Source organism: Talpa europaea (genome assembly GCF_964194135.1).
Source record: "Talpa europaea genome assembly, chromosome: 10".
Classification (NCBI taxonomy): Eukaryota; Metazoa; Chordata; class Mammalia; order Eulipotyphla; family Talpidae; genus Talpa; species Talpa europaea.
In genome coordinates this window covers 7432245-7455376 of record NC_140077.1, presented here as the reverse complement: position 1 = coordinate 7455376, position 23132 = coordinate 7432245, and the positions used below count along the sequence as shown (strand labels likewise).

Here is a 23132-nt window from a genome sequence, read left to right as displayed (position 1 = left end):
GCTTGTGTTAGGGACCCTGCGTCCTCCTGTTCTGTATTTGCATAGCTGAGAAAGCTTTCATTTAAAATAAGTGGGATTTGGCAGGAAGCGGGGCCACATGCTGACAAGTCGATTGTGCTTTTACTTAGAGAAAAATGAAAATGCATGAGGGATTTTCTTTTTTCCCTCTTGGTGATTAAAAGCCTCTACTTGGTTCCACGCAGAGACGTCCTGGAAGGCTGATAGGAGGCACCTGTGTGGCAGACACAGCTGCGCTTCCTGGCGTTCCCAGCACAGGCTCAGAGAGGGAGCCGGGAGGCTTGACGGGCCGCCCATACCAGGCCTGGGTGGGGCCCTTGGGTGAGGGTCTTTGAATTTTAATAAAGGACTTCCCCTCCCGCTCTCTGATCCTTGATGGCAGCGGAGGCAGCGAGGCAGCCCTGGGGTGATAACTACGATGAGTCCCCCCTCACCCTCTCTCCCTGCCTCGGTTTCCCTGTCGAGAGACGAGGCTCTGACTAGCTTTCCTTTGGGTTTCCCGTGAGGCCTGTGACTGGGCTCCCGCCACCACGCCCTTTCTCCCGCCACCACGCCCTTTCTCCCGCTCTGACCAGGTGGGGAAGGGACTCCGTTTGCCATGGAGCAGAGCTCTCCTTAACTTGACCCAGCACGGGAAGAAACTGGAAGCAAGTGTGTTGAGTGTGGCTGCCAGCCAGCAGATGGGCCAGTCAGGTCCTCATCTATTTGCTCCTCCGCTCGGCTCAGTGCCGGGTGCCGGGTGTGGGGGTGCAGCAGATGCGGCCACCTGGGCAGCCCCGTTTGTACCCCTATCCCGTTGGCCTCAGGACTTGCCTTGATGTAGGTCCGAGCACAGGAATGTGCTGTGAAATGCAGTTCCAACACCCCATTAAAGCCAAGCATTTACTTCTGGACGCTGAGGACTTTTAAGATTTCTACCTTAAAGGAGCAGGGGATTTGTTTGGATAAAAGACCCGTAAACAGGATCCCAGGGGAAAGCTTTCTTACGGACATACCCTGTGTTGGTGACCTCATGAGCGACCAGACCTTGTCAGTTCTACGGAGGATGCAATGGGGTAAGACTTTACAGCTCAGCGCAGGTCAAGGCCATGTCAGGGTAGCGCCTGGAGAAAGGAGACAGTGTGGACACTGGGCGGTCCCGGGGCAGTTTCAGGCCGCAGAGCTGAAGCTGCTCAGAGCAGGGGAGTGGGCGGTGCATCTGACCAGGCGTGAGGAGGAGTAGTGAGGGTGTTTCAGATCATTCTCCCTGCTGGCCCAGGGGGTGGGGTGCAGATGCCCAGCTGCTAGCCAGCCCAAGCCGCTGTGGCTTTCCCAGGCAGGAGCTCTCCACCCAGTGTGGAGAGCAGCCCTGGGCACATCCAGGATATGGTGGTGCCTTGCTCCTGGCGGCCCCCACTGGTTGCCGAATGGTGGGGCATCATCTACCTCTTGGGGTCCCCAGAGCTCTTGCTGGGGACCCCAAAAGGTAAAAGATACAGAGGAGTTGTTCTACTGCCAGAAAGTTCTGAGTTCAGATCCCGTCTCTGGCACTCACTAGCTCTGTGACCCTGTTCTAGTTCTTTCTCAGTGCCTTATTTTTTTGCCTCTATTAAGGAAGCTGATATCAGCCTCTGTTTGGCGGAACTGTTGGGAGAAAGCGGCAGACAAGCGCATGGAGTACCTGGCACAGTGCCTGGCATATAGCAAGCACCTTATTCATGTTAGTGGCTGGTTCTCAGCTGTTACCTGTCATACACCAGGTGGCAAAGTGAGAGAGCCACTCTCTGACTTCAAGGTCATCCACCTCTTTCGGAGAACTAGCTCTGCCAAAGTCAAGTCCATGTCTAAAATCCTAACAGGGGCCTTGCTGGTGGCGCAGTGGTAGAGCGCTGGGCTGCAAAGCTGCCCGCAGACTCTGCAGCGCTGGTTTGATCTCCGGCCGCTGGCGAGGGTCCCACATGGCGCGCAGACCTCTCCTGCCGCCCGCTGCTCCCCTCAGCAGTGTATTTCGTCAGTCTGCCTGTTCTGCTCCCCGCTCTGGCTCTGGTGAATTCTCTCACCCTCCCACTCTTCTGACTGTACCCAGTGCTTGTATAAATAAATAAATAAATCTTTAAAAAAATAAAATAAAATACTAACAGCCCTGAGCGGTAACTCAGCTAAGTGGGGTCCAAATCAAGACGACAGCTTTCTCTGTTCGTTTCTGCTCAGCAACATCTCCCTCCCGATTCTCATCTGGAATGCAGGCGTCAGGTGAGCTCTGCATGGGGACATGTCCATCTTTCCTTCTGCCAGTCTGTTCCTTTCCAACTCTGCTGGGTCTGGGGCTGAGCTAAGCCAAGATGGCATGATGGAAGGGGGTGGTTTCCATCTAGTAGTAAGATCCAGCAGGCAGAGCCCTCTGTGCTGTGTCCTTGGGGAAACAGGTTCGGACGTGGTGGGCCTCCTAGGGGCTGTGATAAAGAGGCCTGGGGACTGGAGGCTTAGAACCCTGGAGCAAGGAACAACCGCCACCAAACATTTGTCCTCTCAACCCCATGATTTCAGACCAAGGGACAGGGATCATGGAAGTCAGGTTTGGTCCCAAATCAGAATGGACTCTTGACGCGGTATTGGTAAAGAGTACTGGGCACTGTTTGGGTCGAGTGCTTCCTGTCCCCAGAAATGTACAGACCAAGGTGGCTGAGCCCCGATGGGGATCATTTGGAGAGTATTCAAACTCTAGACAGTAGGATTTGGGGGAGACCATCAACTGCTCCCCCCTTCCCAGGTATTCATCTTTCAGACGCTCTCGTCCAGCACAGCTGTGAACCTGACTCAGCCCTGGCTGGTTGTAAAGGGCAGGACTGGCCACAGTGCAGGTTTTCTGATCCCATGCAGACCGGGTAAAGGAGGAGTCAGAGTCCTTAGTGGGTTTTTGCAGGTCTTTTATTGGGGTTCACCAGGCATATGGCAGGCAGGGGTGCTGGCTGGGGGGCTGGGAGGCCTGCCAGCCTGCCAGCCTCCCAGCCCCCAGCAAGTCTTTACTCTATCTGGGCTCTCTAGCGTTCGTTCTGCTGCTTCTCGGCTTCTCTTTCGGCTTCTGCTTCGGCTGCTGCTGCTGCCGCTCCTGGCGTCCCCGTGACGCCGCTCTTAAAAGCACAGTCTTAGCTCAGCTGAATCCCATCTACCTATGCCCACACCCTATTCCAGGTGCCCGCCATCAGGCATGCATTCAGGACAAGGATCCATCATCTATCCTGATGGCGGAAGGGCAGAAAAGCCTGACATTTTCTTTACCCTACAGTCCACCCCCTCAGGGTTTTCTGCCATACAGTCTATATATATATATATATATATATATATATATATATATATATATACACTTTTTCAAGCAAACATAAACAGTGCAGCCATGGCCCACAAAAGCAAATACATCAAATATAACAAAATACAATGTAACAAAATACAACAGAACACAAGTAAGTCCAGGCAGGGCATCAACCTAGTGCAAAAGACAATTATTGGTACCAGCAGATGAGCCACCAAATCTGCTGCCGAAGGCACTGCTCATACGAGGGAGGGGAATCACTCACGGCATCTACTATATCACACCAGGAGCCGTCAGGCTTCCTGGCCTTCTCTGGCTGTAGTCTCGGCTACAAGGCACACACAGCATCCACCCCCAGGATGCACTAGCTCTGGGATTGGCAATTCTATTCTGTTGGGGGTAATCGCCAACCCTCAGGGTTTCTGTCTGCAGTCGCTCCAGCACTCGGCCTTCACAGCAATGCGACTCACAGACCCCTGCACTCAAGCCAACCCACTGCACAATCACATGGGTCGGGGATCCAAACTCTGCATTCGGCTTGGGCTCCACCCCAAGCCACATTCCCCACCCGTCCCCCAAGGACAGGTTCCTCAGCTCCTCACCCTCACTCAAGAATGAGCAGGGCATCAGCCACACGTGATTTTACGAGACTCACAGTTCTTCAGCATACCCAGGCTGCTTAACAGCCGCTTAGGGCTTCTCAACTTAGCATCAGCACCAGCTTTTGCCTTCTTAGTTGGCTTTTCTCCTCCACCTGGCTGCTGGGCATGCACAGGCTGCTTTTGGCCATCTAGGCCCACTGGCCACCCCTAGATTCCCATCTCCTGGGGTTTACAAACAAAACTGTTCCACCCCCAGGGTCCCAAAACATATCAACCTGCAAGTCCTCCGCCTTCTGGCGGGATTGTCAGTCCAAGTTTATCATTCCATGTCCATCAGTTGAAGTCCATTGGCCTCTCCCTGCTTTAGCAATGGCCTGCTGCCTCAGGAGTCATTGGCTGGTCCTTTCCGGTGTCCTTGGCTGGTCCTTTCGGGCGTCTCCTCCATGTGAGGTCTCGTCCCACAGCTCCGGACTGTATCCAACTTCTGTGCCGCCATGGCGCCTCCAGCGTCGTCACAGGCAAACAGTCTGTTCTCCTTAGTCCCTCCAGGTCTTCAGAGGGCTCCAATACCTGTCTACATGGATCCTGCCGACTTACGCCAATTGTAAGGGCAGGACTGGCCACAGTGCAGGTTTTCTGATCCCATGCAGACCGGGTAAAAGAGGAGTAGAGTCCTTAGTGGGTTTTTGCAGGTCTTTTATTGGGGTTCACCAGGCATATGGCAGGCAGGGGTGCTGGCTGGGGGGCTGGGAGGCCTGCCAGCCTGCCAGCCTCCCAGCCCCCAGCAAGTCTTCACTCTATCTGGGCTCTCTAGCATTCGTTCTGCTGCTTCTCGGCTTCTCTTTCGGCTTCTGTTTCGGCTGCTGCTGCTGCTGCTGCTGCTGCTGCTGCTGCTGCTGCTGCTCCTGGCGTCCCCGTGACGCCGCCCTTAAAAAGCACAGTCTTAACTCAGCTGAATCCCATCTACCTATGCCCACACCCTATTCCAGGTGCCCGCCATCAGGCATGCATTCAGGTCAAGGATCCATCATCTATCCTGATGGTGGAAGGGCAGAAAAGCCTGACATTTTCTTTACCCTACACTGGTACTCTGGGAAGAAGCAGGCCGCATCCCTGCATGGAGGCTACTGTTTGTCTTGGCCCTGCCTGCACAGCCACTTCCTGGCCCACCTGCCTGTGGCTTTCGCTTCATTAGCTCACAGTTCCAGGTGATGCCAGTCCCCAGAGCCCTGGCTGGCAAGGTGGCAAGGCCTCCCGGCCCCCAGCCTCCCTGGTCTCTTCCTCTGTGACCATGTTTGCAGTCAGGCATTGCCATCCAAGGGCCAAGGGTGCACTGGGAAAGCCCTTGAGGAGACTGAGGCACAGAGGTGGAGAGGAAAGGTCCTCATCATGCCTGCAGCACACTGGCAGGGCTGTGATGGAAACCACGGCCCCTCCCTCCCGACAACACGCCCTTTTCAGGTCTTCTGGAAATAACACCTGAGGCTCACTTTGCTCTTGGCCACGGTGCAGGTGCGAGTGAGCTCTACTTGGGACTCTGATGTTGGGGAAAGGCCCTTCCCCTACTCTGAGCTCTCCACCCCATCAGGCTTCTCACAGCCTGAGGAACTAGCAAACTGGGAGGCGGGACATTTAAGCTCCCTGGGTCACCAGCCTCACTCTGTGAAAGGGGAAAGCGATGTCCAGAGAGAATGCTGGGTCTGAGGTCATGCCGGGGTCAGAGGAGGAGCAGGAGCCAAAGTCTAGTCACCTGGTCCAGCCCCATGGTCCTGGCTGAACCTCTGGGAAGCGGGGATCTCAGCAGCCCCACCCCGGCTTCGGGGTCTCGGGGCCTTCCCACCCGGCCTCACCTCCTGGGTTGCCTGGGCCCCTTTGGTTCCCCCACCAGGATGGAAGCTCCACCAGGCGCTCCCGTCATCCAGTGGCTTCAGGGACACCTTCATTTCTGATGGATCAAGCCCGGGGGTGTGTAGGGTGTGTTGGGTGTTGGGTGAGGTTTCTATTCTCCGATCTAGAGGTGTGTGGCCTCCCTCTTACACCAATTCCTTGGTTCATTGGGTCAGTCATTTGCTCCTTTTACACACACACCTGTGAACCTGCCCAGCTAGGTGTGGGGTGCCCTGGACCTTCAGGGTACTGCAGAGATGGAGCAACCTCGCAGCTTTACAGACACTTGCTCTGTCCTCAGGGCCATGTGGGTGGCCAGGCTATTTCTAATTCTAAAACTGCCTGTGTGTGTGTGTAAAGTTCTTTTCAAGAACAAAGGTGGCAGAAGGCACCTTGCTCTGAGATGCTTCCCCAGCGTGGGTATGGTAGGGTCTGGCGGGGAAGGTCCTGGGCCACCGTGTAGGGAACAGCATTGACCACCGCAGGCCTGGTCCCAGCTCTCTGCAGGTTGCGCAGGGCAGAACGGCATTCTGACACCCTTGTGTGACCAGCCCTGCACCCACGGGGGGATGTCTGGAGGTCACAGCTCCTCTGTTCCCTGGGTCTCCCCAAATCTCAGTGCTTTTCGCAGCTGTGTTTTTAAAATAGTTGTCTTCCCTTCCTTTGTAAAAGTGTTGAGAATGTAGAGAACTCGACACAACCAGCAATCGCACATCAGTGTATTTCCTTCTCACCAGCCTTTCTAGGCGCCCCCGCCCCCCCAGCCCTTGCTGGTGTGCCTTGTCAGAGTGCCCAGAATTTGGACCTCACATGAGAAATGGCCAGTAAAAGGGCCAGGACTAGAACCTGGGCCCAACCCTGTCCCCCAGCTCCTTCCAACATGCCAGGCTCTCTAGTTCCCCCACTACCTGCACATCCTGTCTACCTGGCCACTTCTGGGTCCGCCCACCCACCTTTGACCCACCCATTCTGAATGGGGGTCCCCACTGCCAGGGGAGATGTGAATTATTTGCTTTTCTTGGCCTTGAGAATCGGAGAGAGGTCACTTGCTGACTGTGGGACCCCAGGTGCCGGGGGCACCTATGCTTTGTCCCCTGTCTGCTCGTCCCCCAGTTCCCCCCAGATGCTGAGTCCCAGCTGTCTCCCCAGGAATGAGTTCAAGCCAGAGACTGGACCCTCATCCAAGAGGCAGGACTGGTAGGGCCGCGGCGCTGGAGCCCACAAGCACGCTTCAGCCCAGCTCTCTGCTTCCTCGAAAAATTCACATCCAAGATGCCTTCCCTCCCGGTCTGCAGGCCCCTCCCGCTGCCCGGAGCCCAGACCTGAACACCCCTATGACTCTGTGCGGGTTGCATGTGACTTTCTGGGTGCCACCGGCCTTATAAGACCCAGGCTTAATATTTTTGATCCTGCAGAGACGTGAGGCAAGTGCAAGACACTGAGCGAAACGAGACCCGAACGAGGGGGCCTGCAGCACAGGCGGAGGACGGGGCTGGGCGTGTTGGTCCATGCGCCATATGTCATTTCTCTTCCCATGAAAACATCCTTCTTGAAGTAACAGGAGCCCACTCAGCTGCTGCTAGCCAAATGCCAAATATTTCCCTTTTCCTTTCTCGCTCCTTCCAGGAGTCGGGCTGGGAGGCGCTGCCGCTGTCTGTGATGCTATCGTAGCCTTCCACACGTCAGAGAGCTGTTCCCTCAGACCAAACGCCCGATTGTTTTTCCCGGCTTTGGCAGGCGTATTTGGAGAGAGCTGTTTTCAGAAATCACTTTGCTGTTTATTGTTTCAGACCAGGAGGACGGCCACTCCAAGGCGGGAGGCCTCTGACTAACCCGGTCTCCTTGTATCTCTTTTCATAAGTTGCCTCTAGGACCTACCAGGACCCCCTGCGCCCCAGAAAGAGGGGTTGGGGGAGAGGGAGAAACACCCTGGTATTTTGGTAAAACAAGGTTAACGGAAATAAAATGAAACAAAACTCAACTCAAATAAACCTCCAGTTGGTAGAGAGATGGCTGCAGAAATCACTTTGGGGACCCCCCCACCCCCTTCCAATAAACATGTGGTTTCATTTCCAAGGGCTCCGGTGGTTTCATTTCCTCAGGAAACTGTTTCTTCTCTAACTTCAGACATGGAGCGTGCATTTTCATTGGCCCAGGTTCAAGGAGTGGCTGGGGCCACAATGAAAACAGTCGGAGCAGGTTTCAGCCCTGGACACCCCCGGCCCCCTTCCCGCGGGGATCCCCGCCCACACTCCCAGCCAGGGCGGAGGGCCGGCGGCCTCCACGCTGGGGTTGTGGCCGTCCCGGGGAGCCGCGCTGTCCTCGCTGCCGCCTGTGCTCTGGCCTGCAGTTGGGAAAACCTGGTTGCCCTCCAAGCGGCCACATACCACAGGCTCCTAATGAAGAAAGTATGTTCCCATTTCATGTCACTCGCAAAGAATGAAAACAGTGACGGCATGTATTTATCCTCCTGCCGATACCCTTTCTGTTCCTAAGTCCGCTGGGGGTTGTGAGTCTTGAAGGAACTGACTGTGGGCTGTGAGAGTGGAACCTCAGCCATGCGCCGTGGGGACCCTTGTGGCTTCTCTCCGAGGGCGGCTGGAAGCGAAGGAGACGAGGGCCTTCCGAGCCCAGGCCTGGCCGTCCAGGGGCTGGGAGCGACTGCTGTCTTCTCTGGGGCTGATGTCTAGCTCCCTTTCGCCAGCTCTGTTCCCTTTCCTTTCTGAATCTTCAGAGAGGTCAAAGCCATCATTTCTTGAATCTGAGGCGTCTCAGCCAGTGGTCCCGTCGCGTAGGCCCTGCTGCACACCAGGACTGGCCGCCTCTCACCGCGCTCGGCCACCGGACTCTCGGGAGCCATTTCAGGTTAAGGGACTCGCCCCAGGCTAGCAAGCGAGTGGATCTGGGCTGCTGTAACGCTGGGGGACTAAACAGCTGCCTCCTCCTCGGGGCTGGGCTGGGCAGTGCGGCCTCAGGGGCCGGCAGGTGCTGTGTCCTGCGAGTGCCTCACACACCTGGAGGGGGCAGAGGAGCTCTCTGGGGTCTCTAATAAAAGCTCTCATCACTCTCATGACCTGCTCACTTCCCAGAAGTCCCACCTCCAAATACCATCCCATTGGGGGTTAGATATATACAAGGAATTTTGCTTTTTTTTTTTTTTTTAAAGATTTACTTATTCATGCCTACGAGAGCTAGGGTACAGGCCAGAGGTGTGGGGCGGGGTTGGTGAGAGGATTCACCAGAAACAGAATGGGGAGCCGAACAGGCAGACTGACTGAAGTACACTGCTGAGGGGAGCAGTGGGTGAGCCAGGAGAGGTCTGCTGTGCCATGTGGGTTGCTCCCTGGCAGGCCAGGGATCAAACTCGTGCTGCAGAGGTTGAGGACATCTTCATAGGTTGCATCTTCATAGGTTGGCCTCCCTTGCGCCACCAGGGAGGCCCCCATACATAGCAATTTTGTGGAGACAAAAACATTTAGGCTTTATGTGTCCTTGGCGGTGGGCCTGAGATGCTACCATTTCTGGCTTATTTTGAGAACAGCCAGAGACCAGGGGAGGCTCTCAGCAGAACACCCAACCATCGCAAGGTGGTGGCAGTGCTGGGGGAGGGGAGCCCGTCTTGGTGCACCCCCTGTTGGTGACAGCTCAGTGAGTGTGCTGCCTCCTCTGGATAAGGGAAAATGGGAAGTGATGCCGCCCTGCCTAGCCCTTCAGGACCGCGTGCTGCATGTTTGTGAGCAGGAACCCACATGCTTGCACGTGCGCGTGCAGTGTCATTCCCAGGTGAACTCAATCACCGGCCCGTTTACTTAATGGGACTTGCCGATTCCTGTCCTTTCATGCCTTGCCTCCCGAAGCCACCCCTCGCGTTCTGTCCACCCCATTTTCGTTCACTTTTCCATTGACTGGACTGGACTCTCTTGTGCTGTAAAATCATGCATGCCCAGGGGACAATGCGCCCCTTGCAGTCTCCTTGGCCTTAGAGTCTGGCCTTTCCTGGCTGAACCCCGTCGGCTCCCCTCCCCATGTCCCTCCACCCTCTGTGCCCCGGGGACCCAGCCCCTCCCTTGGGCACGCTGCCCTTGGCCAAGTGCACAGCTCAGTGTCCTCGAGCTTGTAATGAACTTTCTAGACCCTTTCTGTTTTCCAGTTACCTTCCTCCAGCCCGGCTCCAGTTTGCCATTTCTGTGGCCAGCGTCAAAGATCACATCCCAAAGACCTCACCCTTCTTCTTGGCCTCAGCCAAGCCATTAACTCCAGGCCTGTTACTGGATCACTCCCCTGCCGAGGGGTACAACGGGAGGGAGTCTCTTCCTACCCACCCATATACACATTCCTAGGTGTTGAATTCAAGAAGAGAGTTTTAGAGACAGTCTTGAAGGAAATGTAGGTATCAGTAAGCAGGAGAGCTTGAAGGAGGGTTTGTTGGATGAAGGAAGGACCCAAAAGAATAAGCAAGAATTGCTAGATGACTGGTGGGCAGGGAGCCTGGGAACCCCAAATACCCTACAAAACAGCAGCCTCTCTCTAGTTTGGAAGGAAAGAGCAATGAAGCATGTGGCCCAAAGCAGTATTTTCAGATTCTAGAAGAGCTGGTATGTGTGTGTGTGTGTGCACGCACGCGCGCATGGGTAAGGCTTCTGTCCAAGTGTCCTGATGTGTCTACACCAACCCCAGCAGACCCAACCCCTGGCGTGTGTTAGGACCTCTCCCAGCTCCTGCTCTTTCTTCCTTCATGGCCTCACTGTCCATTCCCAGAGGCACTGCCCTTCGATTTTGTGGTTCGTGGTGGTGGTGGTGCTTCTGCAGGAGACAGGGCGTTCATCTCCACAGCTCAGAAAAGAATCCAAATTGCCAATTACTGATCCTTTTATTTCTTCCCGGGCTTCCAACCAGTGGCTTTCTTGCCTGGGCCCCGCTGTAGAGCGGGAGAGCAGGGGACCGAGGTGTGACAGCTTGTGTTGGAATCACATGGTGTTTGCCGCGCTGTGGTTTATAGCGGCCGTGTTTCCACACTGACAGCAACCGCCATATGGAGAGAACAAATCCTGTCAGATGAACCCTTCAGGAATCACAATATGGTACATGAAATCTCATAATTGCTTTTGGAAGAGGGGGCTGTGTCTTGTCACATTGCACCGGCCGCCTGGTGCTCTCTGCTGCAATTGAACAAAAAGCGAGTTAAACACCAGACCGTTCACTTTTCTTTCTGTGTTGGTTCTGGGGAAGCTTCACTGCTGAGGGGAGGTGGGGAAACCTGTTTTCCTAACCTGGGGGCATCAGGTAGGGTAGGGTCAGCAGGAAGCCGGGCTGTGTCTGCGGGTCATCTTGCTAACAGGTGCAGCCTACAGACCTGTCACCCCCTGGCTCCCTCCTTCCCAGATTCCCTACCGGCTGACCAGCACACTCATCGAACTTGACATTTTATTACTGTCACCTGGGATCTTGTCTGCTTACCCACACCTCGCCCCCTTCCAACAGAATCCAAGCTCCCCTGGGGCTGGGACTGCAGCCCCTCCCCTCCCCTGCTCCACCTGGCAACACAGAGGTGGGTGAAGTGATTGTCACGTGGCTGTTCCTGCACCACCTGCACACAGAAAGGTAGACCGCACCCAAGCCTGAAAGGCAGAGTGGGGCAATAGGCCAAGGCTAGTTTCAGCCTCCAGCCAACTTGGGGAGGGAGCCGTGCAAGTGGCTCATCCATGTTGATCAAAGTATCTGTCCGAAGAGAAGGCGAAAGTTCTGAGTGCCTTCTGTGTGCACTGTGCCCGAGATGGGAAACGCCTACAAAAACAGCTCCTGCCCCAGGCAGCTTACCCCTGGGTCCTGTGCCTACTCCCAGGGGCAAAAACCCAAGTCAACTGGCTAAACAGGGACTTGTCAGGTGAAAATGCGGGGCCCCTGGCCTAGCCAGGGCGCTTCTGAAATTCACGGCACTGTTCTCTCTACAACTCTGCTTGTTTCCCCCTGTGCTAGGTTCATTCTGTGCCATCCCTGTCTAGTGCTAAAGATCAGTCCTACATCCTTGCTATTCCCAAATATCTTTCTTGAGTCATAGGCCCTTAATCTGTCATTGGGACCAGAAAACAGAGGGCTTTGATTGAGTAGGACCGAGTCATGTGTCTGTTGCTGACCGCCCCTCCCCCGCAAACTATGGCAGAAACAGAGACTTCCAAGGACTGAGTCCCAAGCCCATCCTTGAACCTATCTTGTGACTGAGACCCAGCTCTCCCTGGCTAGGACTGAGGCCCATGACCATCCCCAAGACTTGGGAGAAGTAATCTCTTAGGACCTTGAGCTGGATTTTTTAGAGACTCAAAGAGGAGATTCCTTAAAGGAATAGGATAGAACAGAACAAAAAGCCCACATCCATGATGTTATGTAATAGGTAGGGTTTATTAAACTTTTTACTGTTCTTGTTAAGATGCTTTGCATTTCAAGTAAGTTTTATATTTTTCAAATTGCCCTAAACAAAGCCCATCAATATGCTTTTCAGATGTGTGTGGCCTGCAGGCATGGTTTGATCCAGGCATTCATAACATCGTCAGTGTACCAACTCTGCTTATGATTTCCCCAGCTCTGACCTCCTCCTGTGTTAGCCTCATCCTCATAGCAGCTTTATTCACAGTGTCAAGAACACTGCAGCCGACCCTGGCCTCCAACCCAGTCCTTGCAGCACCTGGAAGAAGAAATAGCTCCTCTGCTCAGAGTGTTCAGGCCAAGTGTGTAGTTCACTGATGGGTACTGGCCTGGGTTCCATGTCTGTCCCCATAGCCAGTCACAGTGGTCAGGAATGTGATGTGCTGACGGTCAGCTGGGGACAAAGACATCATCTCCAGAACCGCTGGTATCTCTGTACAGATATCAGTGGACAGGGAGTGGGTTAGGGTGTCAAGGCTGGGTCATAACCCTTGCTGACCTTGACCCCTCTGGGTCTGCAGAGCATGGTGGTAAGTAAAGGATGCCGAGTGATTGCTGGTGATCTTGCTTCTTGTGTCTGGCACTCCTGGTGCAGGTGTGGTTGGACAGGACGGCCTTGCCTGACCCTCTCCTGGGCCTTACCATGTTCTTCTTTCTTTGCCTCCAGACAGAGATTACTGCAGTTTATGTGACAAACAGCCTATTGGGAGGCTGCTTTTCCGGCAGTTCTGCGAAACCAGACGTGGGCTGGAGCGTTATATTCAGTTCCTGGACTCAGTGGTAAGTCCCTACTCCTAGGGAGGGGGGAGGGTGTGGTCCTTTGTGGTCACTGTGATCAGTGATCATTTTAGCCTAAAGGAAAAGTTTGACTGCTTTGTTCACGTGCTTGCTTCCCTAGTAGAATGCAAGCTCTCTGAGGCCAGGACCCTGGGTTTCTCTTCACCCCTATGTAGCACAGCGCCCCCATGTGGGCATTCAGTAAGCATCTGCGGAATGACAGTGTGTTGGTTTGATTTAAAGCCTATCTGACCGCCTCTGTCTCCATTGGCACTGTGACCGTGCTTGACACTGTGGAGACTTCCTGCAGATGTCCTGGTCATTCCTTGGTCTCACAAAGCTGACTGATCCTCATGGGCTTTTAGAACAGGACGTACTGGAATCCTCTTCACTCTCCCAGGTCAGCCTGACCGGCGGCTCTTTGGGGTTCTATCCAGGGAAGGCAGACTAGGATGGGCAGTGACGGATGGAGGCCAGTCTTACAAGCAATGGGGCCACCCAGGACTATGCCCCCCAGGTGAAGGGGACCCAGATGGTCTTTGTTTCCTAGAGGCCCTAATGCCATCATTGATGGCAGCCAACCAATATCTGTCTCAGCTTGGGGGACAGCCCTGTGAACTCCAAATTTTTGTGACTTCCCTGGTCTCCATATGAATTTTTAGGCCCACAATCCAAACTAATCACTGTACGTCTCTACAGAAATCACGTGAGTCCCTCAAAGTTAACACATCCCAAAGCCCAGCACCAGCCTGCAAGTTGCCAAGACCCCAGCTCTGATGTGTTCCCTAGTCCAGTGAACAGCGCCCCACAGTCACCCAAGCCTGAAATCTATGCATTGTCCTTGACCTCTCCCTTTCCCTCATCCCTTCCCCGGGCCCATCAAGGACCATGTGCTTGGCTCCTTGACCCCCCCGCACCCCCACATTTTCCCCACCCTTCCATAGCCTCTGTCTTGGTCTCAGCACAGGCAGGCTCTTGTCACGTCCTACATAAGCGATTACAGTAGATCTCAGCCTTGGCTGAGCGGTAGAAACACCTGGGGAGCCTTAAACGCTACCAGGGCCCGAGCTGAAGTCCAGACTCATTAAGTTGAATCTCTGGGCGTGAGGCCTAGTGGTTTCATAACTTTTTAATACGGAAAATTTCAAACCATAAAATGCGAAAGTCTACAGGATAGTATAATGAACCCCCACGCGCCCTGCACCCGCCTTCAACAACGATCAACTCATGCCTGTCTGGTTTCATCCACATCTGCCCCTCTGTAGCACTGGTAGCAAATCTCACAAATCATATTGTTTCATCTGTGAACATTTCAGGGCCTATCTTTAAATGCTCTAGACGCTTAACAAGAGCAAAATAATCACAGCCCCATTATCACAGCTTTAAAAAAAAAAGATTCCCACTATCACCAAATGTTAGTGCTCAAATTTCCAGTTTTCTCATGCGTTGTATACATGCCAGCTGTAGCCCTTTGTTTGAACTGGAGTCCCGATAAGGACCGCATGTTGTGATTGGTTGACATTTTTCTTGCCTCATGGGTCCTCCCTAACCACACCCCCATAATTGTTCATCCAGAAGAGCTCCAGGCCTCAATTTTGCGCTCATCCTCAGGTGTCACTTAATAGGCTCTTATGTCCTGTCAATCACTCATTGAGTCTAGAAGCCTGTTCAGATTTGCTGTCAATGGGGGTGCAGGGCTGACTTTGTAAGAGGTTTCATGTTCTTCTGTCAGGAGGCCTGCAAACCTGGCGGCAGCCCCGATCATGTGTAGATAATCAATACCACCGTGTATTGATTAAATCAGGGCTTGCCACACTCTATCCGTCCATCCTGTGCTAACTGGCAAACGTTTCCTTTTGATTTGGTTACCCAGAGATAAAGTTCCTACAGGAAATACTTGATTCTTTCCCTGTTGTGTGTGTGTGTTTTCAAAGCACCAAACTGGGTCGCTAGCATCCTCTAGTAGTAACTGCTGGTTAGTTTTAAACGTGTGTGTTTAAATATGATGCATTTTGATGCTTGGTGGTCAGTATTCTCCTCCCCAAGGTGCCAGGGTCTCATCACCATCAGCCACTGGGAGCCCTTAGGGTCGTCTTCTGAGCCCTTGGAGACCGCAGCTGTCACTGCAGCCTCCTTGTCATCCGGGATGATGTGATGTTCCGGGCTGTGTACGTTTTCCACTCCACCTAGAGCCTGTCCTGACTCCAAGCAGCCCTGGTTCCTTCCACTGGGAAATGGTACTTGGAGACCACAGCTGGCTGCAGGGGTGCTCAGCACCACTAGATAGGCCATTGTTTGTAGCAGATGTTGGCATTTTTCAAATCTCCCAGAACTGAACAGCAGGCCCAGGGTCAGCAAGCATTGATATCTAGGCTGTGGTCCAAGTTCTGAGGCTGACCGTCTGCCCAGAGGCCCTTGCTAGCCCTGTGTGCACCCCACCACCTGCTCGTGGTGGCTCTGACTTGCCACCACAGGAGTGGTGAGCTGGGATAGACCCCTTACCCTTATTGCCTGAAGTGCCCTCCTCCACCCCTGACCCCTCTGCCTGGGAAATCCCTGCTTATCCTCTGCACGTGCTCAGAAGCCTTCCTGTCTCCCTGCTGTGCCTGCTGCTCCAGGGGCTGGCCAGGTGTCTGCACCTGAGCCCCCTCAGTGGTGCAGAATTGTGTAGCTCTGGCTACAGGCTCCCGAGACTGACTGCCAGGCAAGGCTGGCACTGCCCCTGCCTGTGCTGGGACCTCCGGCAGCTGGTGAAGGCCTCTGTGCCTCGAGTCTTCATCTGTAGGCAGTGCCACGGCATCTCTGTCTGGGTGAGGTGTTGAGGGGCCACAGGAGTCCCCACTGCTCAGAGCAACCAGCCCATCGTGGAGCCCGGGTGTGGTCACAGGGACTGGACTGTGTCTGCCTCCTCCAGCCTGGTCTCCTGGTGGCACAGACACAGCTGGTCGTCTCTGAATCATCAGCCCCTAAGGCCACACCTGGCAGGTGGTGGCTGCTCAGGCCTCGGCTCAGTGGGGGCTGGTGACTGGTGTGAAGTTGCACCCCACTGAGTGGCAGGGCTGGGCCCCACCAGCCCCCCTGACCCCCGTCCAGTGCTCTTGCTCCATAGTGCCCAGATGCCCAGGTGAACTGGCTCCGGTAAAGTGGGGTCTGTGGTGGGTGGGCTTCTTCTGCACAGCGATTCTACACCCTCCTGGGCCTGTGATGTCACACACTGTCCCCCACATTGGATTTTCTGAAGATAAGGGCCAGAGGTTTAGCCAGACAAGTGCCTCTGATTCCATTATCACCCCTATTGCAGCAGCCAGGCTAGAAGAACATCCGGTTGGTTGTCTCTTTTAAAGTCTGTAAACTGACAGCTGTGAATCAATTTCCTGTCATGGGAGATGTATCCCTATAAGGGCCTTTGTGGCCATCAAACTTAGAGGCCGATGGCCGCGAACACATCCCTCCCCCGGCACAGCCACCTCACCAGCGCCTGGAGCGGTCACAGCCCTGCGTGGCCTGGTAAGCCCTTGGCAGGACCCAAGTCTTGGGTTCCTTTCTCCCCGGGGTCACAGACACAATGGGCCCTGGCAAAGCCTTCACTTGAGGCAGGAAAAGTAGCCTGGTACCATGTCCTCAGCCATTAGTTTAGTCTTTTATTCGTTTAACAAAAGTCCCCTCTGCCAGGCACAGCTGCAGTCCTGTAAGATAAACTGAAGAAAATGAACCGAGATCTCTGCCCTGTCAGGGAGGGAGGCCATAACGGTCAGCACAATAAGGAAATGAAATCAGATGTTGCAAGGTGATAAATGTGACGGAGAAAGAAGACTCAGGCAGGTCTGGGGGGCATGGAGGCTGGTTATCATATCAACAGGAGGACCGTGATCGCTCAAACTTGGAGTACGAGGCACTTTCTGGTTCTTGCTTTATGATGATTTGTGATCTTCATGTCTATTTTATATGTTATATTCTGAGTTCTTTGTGGGCAGAAGCACATATATTTCATTTGTATCTATGATGGCATTTAACCCATACAGACTCGTCAGTAGAAATGGTTGTAAGTAGCAGGAAAAAAAAAAAAAGGACAGTGAGCAGACGTGTCTTTGAGAAGGCAGCGTTGGATTGAAGTTGCTGAGGGAGTTAGCCAGGTGCGTGCGAGCAGGAAGAACACTGCAGACAGGGAACAGCCAGTGCGAAGGCCTGCAGGCCAGGGCATCCCTGGCAGGAGTGGAGGGAGCAAGGGCAGACGGGGCAGGAGAGGTGGCCATCACGCGAGGCCTTGTGCTGTTGAGCTTCGAGTGAGATGCAGTTTGAGCAAAGCAATGGCACGCTTTGACTTAGGTTTTTCGACTCTCCCTCTGGCTCCTGTGTTGGGAACAGGCTATGGGGGTGGGGGGGGGGCAGGCGGAGAGCTCTGACAGGAGGCTACTGCCATCCAGGGCTGGTGGGGACGCCAGCCAGCAAGAACGAATTGGCAGTGGGGAGAAGTGGCTGAACGGGGCTTGCTTTGAAGGCAGAGTTAGCAGTTTTTCCTGATGCATCAAGGGTGAGAGGGAATTGAGGATAATTTCAAAGCTTTGACCTGAGCAACTGGAAGGATGGAGTAGCGGTACAGCCGTGGGGGGCACACGTTTGGGGGACAACCAGGTGCTTCATTTCAAGCACCTCAGCCTGAGACGTCTGTCGGCCACCCAAGTGGAGAGGCTGGAGGGGGCGCGGGGACTCAAGACTGGCGTTTGTGAGAAAGGTCTGGAAACAGAGAAGTCGGAGATGTCAATGTGGTGCTCGCAGCCGTGAGCTGGACGGGCTCCCAAGGAGACGCCGTGGAAGGAAGCGAGACGAGGACCAGAGATGGAACCTGGACCAAGCTGCACCCCTGTGGAAAAGATGAGGTGGCAGCAGCTTTGGGACCTGTCTAGAGAGTTGATGAGGCAGAGCCGGGCAAGGCTAAGCCCAGGAGCCAGTGGAATTTTCCAGCCACGTGTCTTCTAGACACTTAGAGTCAGTCAGAGAAGAAGAAAAAAAAAATCCAATGGATGCCCATTTTCATTCTGGTCATGCAAACGTTCCCTGCGGCTGGGCCCGTACCAAGACTTGATTCTTGGAAAGGAAAGGTGAGTCTGGCTCCGTGCTGACGTGGCAAGCGCTCTTGACATTCGCCTAATGAGGCCGCCACACAGGGGAGGCTGGCCCGGCCCCTCGCGCTTTGTCCGTGTCCCCGGCATTTAGCGAGGCCTTTTCATCACCCATCCTGACGTCAAAGGGCAGCCTTTGGAACACCTCTTTTACGCATGAAGACTTTATTGAGTTTTCCAGGGCTGCTGCAGTTCTCGTCTGAAACGCTTTTTTTCTCCCATCCTGACTAGAGCTCCAAGGCGGCGAGAACGCCGAGGAGGTGCCGTGGCCTTGGTGCTGTCTTCTGGCCCGGTGCTCCCTGGCTCCGCCGGTGCCATCCACACCACCCCACCTCTGTGCCACGTCGCTGCCACGTGGAGTGTATTAGACAGAACCTGTCCTCATTGGCTCTGATGTTGCCCCAGGAAAGGCCGCCCCCCCACGCGGTCTTAATGTCTGAGTTTCTCAAGTCAAGTAGAAGAAGGAGGCTGTTCCCAGAGGGAGGTGCGTGCTCCGGGGTGGCAGAGCTGCCTGTGCACACTCATCCAACGGCAGGGGCCCTCCAGCCCTTAGTCTGCTTGTGCGGGGCTTCCAGCAACCTGAGAAAGACCACCCACCCCCCAACCCATTGACCTTCCTCCGCTCCCCGCAGAGAAATGGAGTCAGTGACCTACACCAAGGCTTTCACTAGTTTTGGCCTCTGGTGGGAGAAGAGGATTTCCCAACTGGAGGGGATCGGTTAGGTTTCCAGGCCAGTGTCGGCCTCCACAGGCCATGCCGCTCTTCCCATGGATTTCGTCAAGACTGACGCATTTCCTCTCTAGCCTGTTGTCTGGGAGTCTTGACCGCGTGCCAACCCATTCAAACCCTCCCATCCCCACACTTGGGGGCAACTTAAGGTTTTCAGATTTTTCTTTTTGGGGTTGGGGAGCATTTGGCAGATACTCAGCCATATTGACGCTGCATATTTATTGGGTGTCTCCAAGGTGTCAGGCTCTATTCTCCCAGCAGCTGGAGGCTGCACAGTGAGCGGGAGGAGGCAGGCCCTGCCCTCATGGAGCTTGCTTTCTGGTAGAATGAAAGGTTAAAGAATGACTAAGGAAGGAAAAATGTTTAAGGAAGCAAGCCATGCTAGCTTTAAGTTCAGATTCTGGTTGAATACTAGTTATCTCTGGCTGAGTAACAAATTACCTCAAAACGAAGTTGATTGAAACAAGAAGCATTTATTTTCTCTTAGTTGTGAGTCAAGAATTCGAGAACGGTGTTCCTAGGTGCTACTGGCTCAAGTTCTCAGAAACTGTAGCTGGGTCTGCAGTCATCTGAAGGCCTGACTGTGGCCGGAGGACCTGTTCCCACATTTTTATGCACAAGCGGTGCTGGCTGCAGGGCAGCAGCTGGGTGATCTGCCATGTGTGGGGTTAGGAACCACACCAGACACTGCTGGACTGTCCTTGTCATGTGGCTGACATTCCCAATGCAAGTGACCCAAGAGAATCAGGTAGAAGCTGCCGTGTCCTTTATACCATAGCTTCAGACGTTCTGTAATGTCCGTGTCCCTGATCTCCTGCTGGGTACACAGGTTAGCCGCTGCTGGTGTGGAAAGAGACTGCTGGAGCATGAGCAGTGAGCAGCAGGGGTTACTAGGGCCATTTGGAGCCTGGCACCTACACATCGGAGTTGACAGCACATGACATCTCATGTCAGGGAATGCTAAAAGCCATACAAGCCTTTCTTTAATACTGGACTATAGAAAATCACTTGAAATTGATGGGCTATCAGTCGATCTTATCTCTATCTGGTTATCCTGAAGGCCTGTCATAAAATGAGTTCTGTGCTTCCCAGGGGACTAAGGTTCTGCTTCTCTCGTTTATAGGAGTGCCCTGTGTGTCCTGTCACTGTTGTGATCTCTCAAAGGAGGGAGCATGCCCGGTGGACACAGGCTTTGGGGCTGACCAAGTCCATCTGACCCTGGGGCACCTGAGGCATACTTCTTAATGTAGTGCTTCTTCCTTCAGCTGGGGAGCAGAAAGGGGGCCAGGTCAGCGCCCAACTTGCTGAAGGGTTGTTCAGGGTTTGTTGGGTCCTGGCAGGACATGGCGGCCCACCCTGTGTGAGGAAGGGTACCTGACTGATAGGGCACCTAGGAGCAGCCCTTGCAGCCTGTCTGAGCCTGCTGCCTGTCCTGCAGGGACAAGAGCGAACAGAGCAGGATGGGTGGGAGGAGGCAACCTCCACGAGTACAGGCTACAGGGGTACAGGAACCCATGGAGCCCCAGGTGGGGGCCAGCGGCTATCTCCCCACCCTCACCCTCAATGGCCACCCGCAGGGTGGAGTGAGGCAAAGGCAGAGTGAGCCCATGCGGTCAGCCCAGGCAAGACCGTGGCCAGCACGGGTGGAGCCGGTGTTTCTCCAGAAAGGGCCGGGGTGAGCGGCGCTGCCAGCCAGTCCCCGCGACGAGGATGCTGGAAAAGCTGACCACATCGGTCACCACAGAAGCCGAGGCGGCAAGCCCTCATCGCCGTCTGACTTCATCTCCCAGTCAGGGCAGGAGCTGGCCCCCGAGGAGAAGGAGGTGACAGCTGCAGTTAGTGAGAGGCCATGAGGAGGCCAGCCCAGACCCTGCGCTCTTGGGACCCGCCGATTCGAACAGCTTCCCTCAGGCCAGCCTGCACGATCCCTGTTTTCAAAAAATGATATGAGGGAAATGTGTTTGCACAGAGAGGACATATTTTCACTGGCATTTTCTGAGATTGATGATGCAACAAGAGCCGGCCCAGAGGATGAAGTATGAGGTTTATAGACGAGGATGCACACAGATGTTTATGTTCTTTGGCAGACATGCGGGGAACAATCATTCTTTTGGCCCTAAACTCTGTAGTACTTTGCCCTTTGTGCTCAAGCGGCCTCCCCTCCCCGAAGGCCAGGCCTGTGTCTGGCATAAATCACAGTGCAAAGAGCAGGCTCATTAAAGGCTGCCCCCCCTCCTGGCTGGCACCTTGGATGTGTCTGGGAAGGAAAAATGCCCTCCCTCGGGATGGGCGCTCTTTGCGCTCTGGCGGTTGGAGTTGAACTCAGGGCGGGAGAGAGTTCCAAGTGGGCCTTACAACAGGGAGGATGTAGGGCGTGTGCTGTGTCTGACCAAGGCCTGTCTGTCGGGGTAAGAGGACAAGGCCCCCCACTCTTGGCTGCAAGGAGCTGTCTTCCAGAAGGCGGCCACGGGCCCTTGCTTGCAGATGGCTTTCCTCCCTTTTCATGGAAGTTACTGTCTGTCATTTCCTGAACCAGCACTAAGTCTAGGCTGTTGGCCCAACTTCTTATTTGCCGCTATGTATTCTGGTTTAGGCTGATCTCGGCAGCGTTTACCCACTCCCTGGGGGAGGTGCCCCCAGCCATGTGTTCCCAGGGGCTCCTGCCTCAGAGCTGGTCCCCATGATGCCCTCCCAGGGACCTGTCGCTCCAGGTGACTTAACTCGGTAGAAGGCCCAGCTGCTGGCTGCTGTTTCTCTGCCTCCCAGCACAAATGCTCTTCATGTGGTGATGACCTAACCTGGACTACCAAAGAAAGGCCTTTTGATCCGGGCTGGGCTGCCTGTCCCCGCGTGCTCCCGGCTGCCTCTCTGTGGAACGGCGGCCGCCCAGCCCGGCCTTTGCTGGAGGCAGCTGACCTGAAAGGGATGTTATTTTTTGAACATGGGTTTTAGTAGCCAGAGCAATAATATTTTCAGCTGGTTACTGAGGCTGATGGGTGAGCCTCAGACCCTCATTTAGTTAAACAGAACTGCCTTCACGCTGTATTTGGGGACAGTGCACATCCTGCACCCTGCGTGAGATTGAGTGAGCCCTTGGCGGGGGCCGGCCATTTGCCCGGGGTCCTGCAGAGCAGTCTGGGTAAATTCCCATGAGGCCAGATACCTCGGCACAGTGGGGTTCCCAGCACCGCAGGACACAAGGTACTGCTGTCCTCACCCTGGAAAAGGGTGGCGAGTTGTGTTCTAGAAGGCTCAACCCTTTAGAGATGCAGTTCCCAGCCCTTCCCCGTGCCCCAGTGCATTTGAAGTGGTCCTTGGCTTCAGGGCTCCAGCTACTTCCGCCTTAAGTGGGGAACAACCATACATCTGCCTTGTGTAGCAGGCCTGGAGCCAGTGCTCCTGCTGCAAGTGGGGGTGGGGTGGGGTGCAGGCATGTCAGCTTTGGGGGATTGTTGAGAGCAGAGAGGGAGAAAAGAACAGGAAAAAGTTCAGAAGAAAGAGCCTCTTCCCCTTAAACAGTCTCACAAAATCCCTCATCAAATCGCACCATCAAGAAAGCCGCAGCCCCGTAAGGCTCCTCAGCGGGAGAGGCTTGAAGCCGTGACCCAGGCACACCGAGGCCCGTGTCCAGTCCCAGCGCCATGACGGATCCGCCCCGCCTCGGAGCTTTGGTGTCTGCTGTGTAAAGGGAGGAGGTGGGCGCTGTCCCTGGAGCCTCATGACCCAGACGATCATAGTGTCAGTGTCCCCTCCTTGGAGACATCACTGAGTCATGATTCTCCACTGGAGAAATGGCAGCTCCAGGCCGGGCTCCTTTGCATGGACGTGGTCTGGCTGCACCTGTGGGCAGTATCCCCTCTGCCCAGGAGCCCCTCCTGGGAGCCCCTCCCTGACCCGGGGAGAAGCTGGGACCTAGACCCTGGGTCAGGAGGTGGCTTTGAATCAGGTGAGGAGGACCAGGGCTTCTGCCTCCCCAGCAAGATGGTGGGGAAGGAATTTCCAACCGTCCGTGCGAATGTCATTTCCTCTGCCTCTTTTGAAAGAGCTATAGCTTTGGACCGGCGCTGACAGATCCTTGGGGGGTGGATTTTGAAATGGTTATTAACAATTTGCAGTTAGTTCCCTTGTCTGCGGGAGAAAAGCAAGCTTACCCAGGCATCTGGTGTGCTCAGGCCTTTCATCCGCTTGGCGTGAGTGCCCGACGGGAGCGAAGGAGCCCGTCTCGGTCGAGGGAAATGACAAGGCCTGCCGTGGGGAGGCCACCTCTTCAGGGCTCTGGTCCCACGGGC

At 54.6% G+C, this 23132-nt stretch overlaps 1 protein-coding gene across 2 annotated transcripts in view; it reads left to right on the top strand.

Annotated features, from left to right (window-relative positions):
* GRK5 (G protein-coupled receptor kinase 5) overlaps window positions 1-23132 on the top strand; it is a gene marked incomplete at both ends in the record, with an annotated part of 178020 nt that overhangs the window by 114953 nt on the left and 39935 nt on the right. For both annotated transcript variants that reach the window (XM_084245747.1, XM_084245746.1), the window contains one exon: window positions 12884-12996. In XM_084245747.1, the coding sequence (XP_084101873.1) occupies window positions 12884-12996 (113 nt within the window). The remainder of the gene's footprint in view (window positions 1-12883; window positions 12997-23132) is intronic.